Source organism: Falco biarmicus, chromosome 9 (genome assembly GCF_023638135.1).
Source record: "Falco biarmicus isolate bFalBia1 chromosome 9, bFalBia1.pri, whole genome shotgun sequence".
NCBI lineage: Eukaryota > Metazoa > Chordata > Aves > Falconiformes > Falconidae > Falco > Falco biarmicus.
In genome coordinates this window covers 21,547,410-21,558,445 of record NC_079296.1, presented here as the reverse complement: position 1 = coordinate 21,558,445, position 11,036 = coordinate 21,547,410, and the positions used below count along the sequence as shown (strand labels likewise).

The following is an 11,036-nucleotide window of genomic DNA, read 5'->3' as shown; positions in this document are numbered from 1 at the left end:
GACAGTGTTGCTCAGCCATACTTACATCACTTTGCAGCTTGTAGGCCTGCTTTGCATGCTTCACGTTTAGCTGCTCAGGATCACAAGTGTATTGGTGAAAAGGCTGCCTGTAGTTAACATTGCTTGCAAGCTGCTGGCTTCTCTTAGCATGGAGGAATCCTGGCTGGTTGAGGTGACTCTGGAACTGTGCCCTGTTTCGGGCATATCCACTCCTGTATTGGTTGTCACTCTGGAGTTTCCCCACTCTGAGGACATGCCTGATTTTGGGATCATCGTTTGCACTCAGGAATCCAATCTGCTGGCCTCTGTCTCTCAAGAAGGCTTCTCTGTACTTGTACTGCAGGAAGGGCAGAGGTAAATCTCATTTTCACATTCAGATTGCCTTCAAATTCTGTTACGAAATAACTTACCCTCCCTAACTATCAATCATGCTTCCTGTAGTGCACAAAGACCAAGGGTTTGTTTGATATCAAACTACATCTCCTAATCTAACAAGACACTTTAGAAGAACGCCCTTTGTGGTAATTTTTAAAGGAGTAGAAAGACTTAGGGAGCCAAAAACACTCATCTCTCAAAAGCAATCAGAATCCTCTTATTGCTGCACTCTTGAGCACAACCAATACACAGCTCCAGCAGTGAAGCTCCTCCATCCTTCAGCTTTCTTGCCACCTGTGGCCTTCTGTGTTCAAAGGTGACCCGCTTTATTCTAGACCATGCTTTAACTATTCATAGCCTAGCACCTATTTTATTTAACTATATCATGATATACCTCCTTCCGAAGAACAACCCTTTGAAGTGCAACAGAGGAGCCTGGTATTGAACATTATTAATGGGAGCATTTAGTTGGAAATCTTTGCAGTTATCCAGCATTTGGTTTCATTGGCTCACCAATTTTCCAAAGCAGAACAAGGTTCACTTACGTCAGAGTTCACCCATTTTTACAGGCTGAGGGTGGCATAGGAAGGGGGGTTGGGAAGTGTTTGAAACAGAACAGTTCTTACATCACTAGCAATCTCTCTTGAAGCCTTTGCTGTCTGGAATGGGATGGCATCAATCCTAAAATCATAGCCAGATGCCCTTGTCTGTTCCCAAGATGTTTTATACAATTTCTGTGTTGAAAAGAAAAGAACAAAACAGTCATTTCCCCCTACAGTTTCTTAAACGCAGTCCCAAAACTGCAATAATAAATGTTTTATCCTACTGGGCTTATTTGTATCAAGAGTCATCAGTACCATCTCCAAGGTTTTGATCCAGTTCTATAGCACTTCAACTTCTTTTCTATTCACCATAAAGATAAAATGCCTCATCTGAAAAGTGCCACCAGGGTTTCCTTTTGTACTTGAATGTGGTTGTTTTTGATGTGATTTAATTTCTATTAGAAACTGTGATGCATCAGTCACATCAATATTGCATTGATATTGCCCTTATTCTCTCTTTTGATGCATCCACTTGCAGTGTCTTGGGTTTCGTGGCATCATAATTTCAATACCAGTTATTTCAAGCTTTTCAAGTGATCCCTGTCTCTATCCCCTGCCACATGTGGCTTCATTAACTCACATGGAATAACAGCCGTTTCTAACATATTTAATGTGACTTTGAGGATGTGAAATACATTTACATCCTGAAGAAAAACTGCTCTAGATTTGATTCTTGTTCCATTAGTAGCTTTCTTAAATTAGCTTCCAGTCTGCAGGTCTTCCTACGCAGTCATGGTATCTTAGCTGGTGGTTTTGGCTGTCCCTTTCTGACTTTATTGATTTGCTTTCTATAAGTCTTTGATTCATACTTTCTGGGGTTTGTGATCATATGAAAACAAGCATAAAATCCACTTCACATTTTAAAAGCTATTACTCTCTTTCACTGGTGAATTTGGTGCTAGGTGGTGCTAAATTTTAAGGTAAACTGAGATGCCAGAAATCCTGCAAGCCAGCCTGGGTAGAAACAATGCAAGCATGACCATACACCCTGCTAAAAGGTCTAGGGCTGACCTTTCATTTGTGTGCAATCACCCCTTTGCCTTTTTACCTCCTCTATCACTTCAAAGAGTGTAAATCCTATTTGTTTCTTTCACCTATAGAGCACCTATCACCAAACAAGGAACTCAAAGTTTCTTACAAACTAAGGTCACTCTGACCCTACAGTTAAAGACAACAGCTATTTAATCAGGGAACAGTACATTAGTAATAGTCTGAGTGCCTCTGTCTGGGATAATGTGGAAACAAAATCCCTTTAAATCAATTCCATTCACTGATTCAGTTGTATCCAGGTTGATAACAACTGTACCTAAGGGATAAGTTGTCATGTTGCGACGTTGTGACTTCATGAAGGTGGATCCTTCATGAAGGAAGGAAAGAGGATTCTCCCTCCTTCCCCACCCAAACATAAGTAAAAAGATTTAAATTTGTAACTAACAATATCTATACTGAAAGACTGAAATCCTTAATAATGGCTTCCTGCTCTGGAAAGCAGAACTACTCCTCAAAAGAAAAATCAACAGTCTTTTCCTGATCCCTCCAGCCCAAACCTAGCAACATGTTGGCTGTCCACAGCCTCTGGCTTTTATTAGATTTAGTCGGGCTTAGAGAACCTGACTTCTACATATACATGAAAGTTTTTCACTCCCAAGCAAGTTTACCAAGTCAACTCCCCAAAGTAAAAGGCTTACTTACATCACTGATGTGAAGTGCATTCTGGCGGGCTCGGATAAAATCTGGATGATCAGGAGGCAGGGTGTACCTGTGCCTGGCTTCGAAGCCTTCAGCCTTGTACAGTCTCTGTGGGGTTGAAAGTCATTGAATGCAATTGATACTGGAAGCAATGTCAAGATAATTATTTTACGCATTTTAGTAACAACTAAAGTTAAGATCACTTATAGTAAAATGAAACCTACATCATTGCACTGGAGGTAGCTGGTTTTAGCATGAATCAAATCTGGAGAGTCAACCACAGCAGTGAACTTCAAACTTTCTGGCTTCTGACGGTACTTTACCTGAGAGGGGGAGAAGGCAACCAAAACAAACAAAGGAAAAAAAACACAGGATGTTTCTGTTTATGATACATCAATTCCAAGCATGTGATGACTGGAGTCAAACATAAAAGCCACCTTCCTGAAGCCACAATTTAAAAAACGTACTGTTCAGATTTAGTTTAAGCTGCTCTTACAGCTAGGGAATGGGGATGCTTCTGTATCATTGCTGTGGTGCCTGGCCACCAAACTTCTTTTTTTGTGTGTGTGCAAGGACTTCTAACTGAAAATTCACATGCAAAAAGCTTTAGAACACTACACTTTTGACAGCTCATAATTTTTCTCCATTAATGCATGATACTGAGCAGGCAAATGCCCCTTCACTGTGGTTGTCAATGCTGTATCTTTCTATATGCCTTCCATAACCACCTGCTTAGAATTTCATAATGGAGTTTACTGCATTTATTTATTGCTACGTGTTTTGTTTATACTTTCGTGTTTCATTCGGAATGGAAAATATTCAGCAGGTGTCACACAGTGGACTTGCATCTCCCATACTGCTTCTTGGTAACTTACACCTTGTATAAACAGGCTCCCACATCAAAAGGAAATGATAAGCTACATTCGTAAGTGTCATGTAACGAGGAGCCTTGATGGTAAACAATTCCTACAGACGTGCTACCCCATGAAAGATTTATCAGTTACCTCACTGATGAGCTCTCCAGCCTTCTTTACACTTTCTATCTGTGGAGATCTCAGAGCCATCCAACCAACTCCTTTCATGAAGTTCAAGTCTGATTTATAGCGATGCTGTTAAAAATGAAAATCGTTAGCTATCAGTTTTTGTATCCATAGCTATTAAGGTTTTTTAAAAAGACTCCCTGATTCATATTAACATTTTGAGTTTTTTCATTTGCCATGCACATATCACATCGTAAAGCCAAACTGTTTGCATTTGTTCATTCCACCAGGAATTAAATAATGTATCATATGCAAGTTACAAGAGAAGGCCCCACGAGTGAATTAGTATGACTCAAAGCAGTAAGTAATAACCTGTTTGTACTGGGTGTAAAAGAACCCCTTTTGAAATAATTTTCTGAGGTGAGTTCAAGTCAGGAATACTAATTATTTTATCTGGTGCATGCTTCCTCATTAACCCCATTTCTAGGCGGACACCTTACTCTCTTTTTACTCACATTAAAGGCTTGCTTAAACTCCTAATCCAGTAAAGAAAACAAGGCACACCCAATAGAAAGTGAAAGCCAGTAAAGTACCCACAATCCCGACAATTCTGACTTCTTCAGAGTAACAGTGGCTTACTGTGATTTTAACTCAATCGATCATCCATTTTTTTCAGGGTTGGGTTTTTTTTCCCTTATATGCAGAAGGATGTAACAGCCAGCTAGCTCAAGCATGTTGTACTTTACTAGATAGTGAGGGTGTCAGAAAAAAGCACCTTCATAATTTCTCTGGATTCCTGACCTCCGGGGTCTAAAGACAAAGAGCCAAGTGCTGAGGTTCTTACTCACCTCCTATCCTGTCCCTAAGTATATGCTTTTAGGATCTAAGGACTAAGTCCCTGGAAATGCCACTTTCCTATCATGTGAGCCACCATCACACATCAGTAAATAGTAAAAAATCCTGCCTTCCTGGATCTAACTACCTGTATGCCATCTGTTAGCCATTACAGAAGACGACAGAAATGGGAGTTGGAAAGGTAAAGAACTAGCGACAGCTTCTATACCATCCCAAGAATACCCAAAAAAAGTTCTGGCAATGAAGACTACATTTGGGATACCAAATAGCAAATACACTGAGTAAGAAAGGACACAAGCTCTTCAGTGTTTTGATTGCGGCTCTGATTTTCACAGCTGGAATATCTGTTAATACCTGCTCATCAGATCTGACTGAGTCCAACGAATACCCCATCACTTTATCTCACAATAAAATCCTGAGCTCAGTAAATGATAAGCTCTCTAAAGACCTATAAAGAGTTAGCATAACTTTCTAAATAAACTTTTTCACTTCCCTGATGAATGATCCAGTTTCATCTCTTACAAAACAAAGAACACCAGAACAGAGCTTCCCACTAACAAAGTCACTAATGACACTGGTCCTTGAAAATACAGCTATGCGAATCCATGCAGCTTTACGCACACACTCAACATCTACATCTGTTTGAAAGCACACACAGACAATGGCTTGTCCCTGAACACAGGTACATGCTAAGGCAAAGTGAGCAGGGATGTGGTCCATGCTGATATTCCATCTTTTCAGTCATCAAAGCTTGTCTGGGCCTACATTTGCATGAGCAATTTCTGCAAACGCTTCTGGGGAACTGGTTATTTGATATGATCGTTTCTGTTTGCAAATTACCTTCTAACATATCCCAAACCAACCTCCAAGTATTTAATATTCTGTTCAAAGAATTCTGCATGTAGACCAGTGGCTGTCAAATCACTGACTAGCTGTGATCCAAACAGCTGGGAGGGGACTGTGTATATCCCTCAGCTCTAGAACAAGTAACATGGACCACAGTGATTCTCCATCAGGTTCATAACACGAGAACCTCTGATTCACATATATTCCATATGTGAGGAGCAATCACTGCCCAGTGTCAATATACAGTCCGTGTCAGTCACTCAAAGGTTTGTTATTGCTAAATTCCATTTGCTGTTAATAGAAGGAAAGTCTGTACCTCACTCTGTAGCATGTGGGCTCTTTTGGCCCACTTCATCTTCATGTCTTCTGGAAGTGCTGTAAATTCATGGAGTATCTTTCTGTAATCTTGATCACTCGCTAAGGCCTGGGCTTTCCTGGCATGGACAAGATTCACCATGTCCATGGGCAGATGGTATTGAGACCACACTTCTTGGGATCCTTTCTTATACTCCTGTTCACTCTGTAATTTGGCAGCATGCAAGCAATGCAGCAACCTGGTGTCATCCAGAATGCTTCTGGCACCAATGTGCTTTCCTCTCTCCGTCACAAAGTTGTGTTTATATTGGTACTAAAAATAAAAAAGGGTGAAAGTGAAAAAGTGCCAAACTTGGACTGGCTACTCTAGCAAACTAACTTAGGATAAGCCACTGAAACATCTATGCTGTCCATAAAAACAGCCGAGGTATGCAGCACTAGAAAGTAATAGTCTGAATCTCTCATTGCCCTCAAATTTAAATACCACAGGAGTTGCAACATTAAAGTTAAGCGCACCTTAATACATTCTCTGAATATGCCCAAAGTATTGATCATGTTTAACCTCAGATCATGTACTTTTATTATCTCTCATAGAATTTTATTCCTATCGCTAGGAATAAGAAACCATGAGAAACAAACAAAAGACAGAAGAAAAAAATCTATACAAAAGAGAAACATCATGCACTCTGTAGCCTTCAGATTTGCAAATGCCACCCAGATATTTTAAAGAGTAAATTCAGTTTTCCTGGACCAATAACTATGCTGAGAAGCCTAAGATGGTGGTCTGAGCACAAGAATAACCGCCAGCAACCCCTCATTCTCATCTTAGCTGGGACTATGACTCTCCCTATGATCTTGCATTTATCCTTTCTGTGAAATAGCGATGATTATGATAATGATTATTTATACAGCATCAACAGGGTGCTTGGAACTTTAAAGGGAAGGCCTGGGCCCTGAAGAGTTCATAATGTAGTTGAAATGGGATAATAACACTTATCTGCCACACAAGAGAGTTGTGGGGATTGAATTACAGTAGCTAATGTTTATAAAGTGCTTCCAAGATGAAGGGCCAAATTCAGATCTGTTGTAAGTGGATGTAATTCTATTATGGACTTGTACCCTTTAGAGCAGATCTGAAGCTGTAACCAAAAGCACTCTGCAAAATATGGTTAAGTATACATTAGAAATTACAGCTAGAAATAGTTGCTTGATAAAACAAATACACATTAAATATATTCATATTTTATCACATTAGAGAGAAAACATGCCACTAAATACTACACAAAATGAAAACTACTTCTACTAAATTCAGCTTAATTGTCATTTTTTCCTAGAATTTGTTAAATGTCTTGTGAGGAAGGGATGAACTTAGCTTTCTGAGAAATGGATACCACCATGTCTAAGTGTTTTGCAAACAACAATCCAAATTAGAAGATATTTTTATGGGTAAGAAGATGCATTTCCTCTATTTCAGAAATCAAGGGGACGCAAGAGCTTCCACTGATTTTCACTTCCTAACCAGACAGACAGCTCCTGATTTTCATACTCAGCTTCTGACTTCATGTCAATTTGGGAACATTAAGCACTTCCGAAACTCAGCTCAAAGCAGGGTGGACAGAATTAGTGGGCACTTTATAATATGAGGAGCTGAAAGACTGGAAAGGAGCAGAATCCCTCTGATTTGTCTGTCTGCAAATACTTTAATTCACTAGCTATTTCCCACTGGAAGATGTTTAACCGAGCTTGGTTCCCTATTAGCAGCGATTCTTCCTCTTCTTTTTTTTTCTTTTAAATTCACACAAAGAATCTCATTCATAAGTAATATATTCTGTCTCACACTTGTCTCACATGGTTATGGAGTTGCTTTAATTCAGTTAAATCTGCTTTAGACAATGTTTTACATGAAGTTAACAGAAATTAGGCAAGAAGGAAGGTTGAATCATTCAACTCACATCACTGGCAATTTCTCTAGAGGCCCTGGCAGTCTGGAACGGGAGTGCTTCCGTTGTCAGCTTGTAGCCTTGAGCACGTAGATTATGCCAAGATTCTTTGTATTTTGCCTAAAGTAGGAAAGGCACATGTAGATTGCTGTTTCACTTTTAAATGCACAAAGGAACAAACAAAGGAACCCTCTTTCATTTGTTATTCTGTGTTACAGCCTCATTCTTCATAATCAAAGGATTTTTTAAAATTATCTTTGGGAAATCCTACTAACTCAGACAAAACATGTCTCGTTCTTTATGTAGATTTAATTTACTCACAACTGGATATATGCTAATGGAGATAAATATCATTATAATCAAATCAGGGAAAGCATAAATAGAATAGATCTAAAAAGTCTACTTATCCATCTTCCTTGCTACTGCACGATTCAACCTCCATCCCAAATAAGTATAAGAAATACAGAACAAATTCTTACATCGCTGAGGTTGGCTGCATTTATTTTTGCCCGTGTAAATTCAGGCAGACCCAGGGTTGGTGTATAGTGATGCTGGCTGTCCTCTCCTGCTGCTTTATATAGGCGCTAAGAAAGAGATCAAAAAGACAATTGCAATTAATTTCCTCTATTGTTTCAATAATATAACAGCAGTACTTAAATTGTTCATGGTTATGACAACTACATTAGCCAGCACAAAATCCAGCTAAGAAGGTACCATTGCAACTGTAATGGGGTTTTTCTGGGCATAAAAATGTTTATATTAATTTTTATGCATATATCGTGATGCCAACTCACTACATTCTTAGCCTTGCATTGTTATGTTCCCAGCAGGCCAAAAGCAGACTTAAGAATGTTAAGGACATCATGAACATGTTTTAAATAAAAAGGTAGGCATTTCTGGTGCACTGGCCATATTTTCTAGCTTGGATTTTTCTTCATGTTAATATAGATGATTTTGCTAATTTGTCTATGAGGTTTATCTCCTTTTTTCAAAAATTAGAAAAGTGATGCATTGTTTAGGAGCCCTCTAAAGTGGACTATACTATGCAAATGAGCTCCCTCAAGAACACCCCACAGACCTGATCTTTTGAGGCTGTTTTACGTAAAAAAACCTGGTAACAGGACTATATCGTATGGGTACTATTTAAGCTTTTTAAAAGAGATTTAATTGAAAATTGTATTCAATGTTTGGAAATAATAAAATGTGATCTAACTGTGAAAAAGCACAAATAAGTGATGCTTGCTTTCTTTTTGATACATTTTGCTTTCAGAACAGGGCTGTCTCTTTCCCACTCCTCCATCCCTAGCTCACTGCATTTTGAAGAGCATATTTTCTGATTCACGTTAGGAGAACCTACCTCATTAGCAATCATATTGCTGAATTTTGCATGAAGGAGGCCAGGAGAGTCTGTCACCAATGTGTACTTGAAGGAATGTGGTAGCTGACGATATTTATTCTGAGTTCACACACAAAGAAAATTGAACAGAATAACTAAATTATCTTGTCAGATAAGGGGCTTTTGCAATACCAGCGGTCTAGTACTGCTTCTTGTGCTTAAAACTCTACTGTGCAAAGGGTATGTGTCTATTAACCATTAGACTAATTTACTTTTTGTTACTCTGAATTTGGTGCATTTAAGTCTCACAGGGGAAGTGAAAAGTAAATAAAGAATAAGGTGTTAAAAAAAAAATCCAACTGCTGCTATGCTGAGTACAGTAATAAGGTTATTTCACTACTTGGTGTCATTAAACCTGGCTAGTGGAATTAACAGTAAAGGCAATCCAATCCAGAGAGAGAAGGTGCTGTATAAGCCCACTGAACTTTTTTTGTGAGAAAAATGAGGTTGCATCTGACCTGTGGTCCTATGTCAGCATTGTGAGCAAAATAGCTGCAAGATCACTACAAGCAGGGATCTGTTCACTAGAACACAACTAGGAAGAGCACTCTTATTTTTCTTAATTTCACATCTATATGAATATGGGCAACAGATCTAAGTTTTGAAAGTAGGAGAGACTATACGAGAACACAAAAAAGGAAATAAAAATTCAGTTACAGAGGGAGAAAAACAGTAGCACACAAAAGCAGCAAGTGGAAAACAGACTAAGACTGTAAAGCAGGAGCTGAGATGAGGACAGCGTAATGTATTGGGCAATTCACAGATCAGTCCGATTTTGGAGAAACAGTCTAGGGTACTTAGAGATAGGCACGGCTTTATTTTTAGTTGAAAAAAACATTTTAATTGTAAAATAAATAACAAAATAACAACCTCTTGGGTTTGAAACACAGGAGAAAAGATTTGCAAAAACACTTAGCAAAGTCTGCAAAACCTTGAACTCCATCAGGTTCACCCATCTGCAGTTAGGACACGAATGGAATGATCAAACACGAGGGGACGGAGCCTAGCATTATTCAGTGAGTCACTTAGCCAGCCCAGTTTAATAGAAAGACATCTGGCAAACTCTTGTTTGTACTGGAGAAATCAAACCCCTCTTTTGTTACCTCGCTGATGAGTTCAGAAGCTTTCTTCTTTCCTTCAATCTCTAGGGCCCCTGGAGTAATACATCCAACTCCTCTCATAAAGTTCATGTCAGAGCGGTATAAATTCTAAGGAAAACCAAGCAGAAGTAATTACAAGTTTGCATTTGAGATGCCCTATATTTATTCATCCAAAAATACACAATAACTGTATTCAGATAAATCCATTAAAATCAGTATCTACCACAGACAGTTCATATACATTACCCTAAGTTCTTGTGTTTATGTATGTGTCCATGTGCATACAGCCTTCGTTTTTAACAGTTCCAAATAGTCATAGAATAAGCAGGGAACACCAAGGAAAAATAGCACTAAGCCACTGTTCAGACTTTGTTAAAATATTTTCCAGACCACCAAACCTATCAGTGACTCACTGTAAATACTACTTTTTCAAAAGTCACCAATAAGTTACTGGTAGATACATTGTGACAAATATTATTACATTTGATGATGAGAAAGGTGAGGAGGATCATTTTATTTTCTGCTTCAAAAAAAAAAGCTATAAAGACCAAACAACTAGTAAAGTACAGATTTGCCTACTTGATGGATATGTGAAAATTGCTACTGCTCACCGAGGGAGGAACTAGCTTTAGTTAATGAGGCATTTTGGTTCAGCCAACCACTTATAATGGAAATGGACTATGCCTTCATTTTATTCAGCCACCTAGGAAAACAGTAACAGCTCCCCTTCCATCCAGGCCTGTCCAAAGCTAATCTCTAGACTGAAAGGCATTGTAGTGCTGTGTACAGCAAATGTCCTTTGTGAGTCGGAAGGTAAGAGCAGACAACGCTAGAGTGTAGTCCCCACCTCTTGTCAGCTACTAGCACCAGCTGCTAAGACAGTAAATTCTCCACTCAGATGTATTGCTGCCAATCATCATTTCACCCCCAACTCAAAA

At 38.9% G+C, this 11,036-nt stretch overlaps 1 protein-coding gene across 1 annotated transcript in view; it reads right to left on the bottom strand.

Moving 5' to 3' along the window:
* Positions 1 to 11,036, bottom strand: part of NRAP (nebulin related anchoring protein) — a gene marked incomplete at its 5' end in the record, with an annotated part of 52,902 nt that overhangs the window by 3,029 nt on the left and 38,837 nt on the right. The window contains 10 exons of the mRNA XM_056350704.1: positions 26 to 337; positions 1,002 to 1,109; positions 2,670 to 2,774; positions 2,891 to 2,989; positions 3,671 to 3,775; positions 5,664 to 5,975; positions 7,615 to 7,722; positions 8,082 to 8,186; positions 8,960 to 9,058; positions 10,102 to 10,206. Coding sequence (XP_056206679.1) covers positions 26 to 337; positions 1,002 to 1,109; positions 2,670 to 2,774; positions 2,891 to 2,989; positions 3,671 to 3,775; positions 5,664 to 5,975; positions 7,615 to 7,722; positions 8,082 to 8,186; positions 8,960 to 9,058; positions 10,102 to 10,206 — 1,458 coding nt within the window. The remainder of the gene's footprint in view (positions 1 to 25; positions 338 to 1,001; positions 1,110 to 2,669; positions 2,775 to 2,890; positions 2,990 to 3,670; positions 3,776 to 5,663; positions 5,976 to 7,614; positions 7,723 to 8,081; positions 8,187 to 8,959; positions 9,059 to 10,101; positions 10,207 to 11,036) is intronic.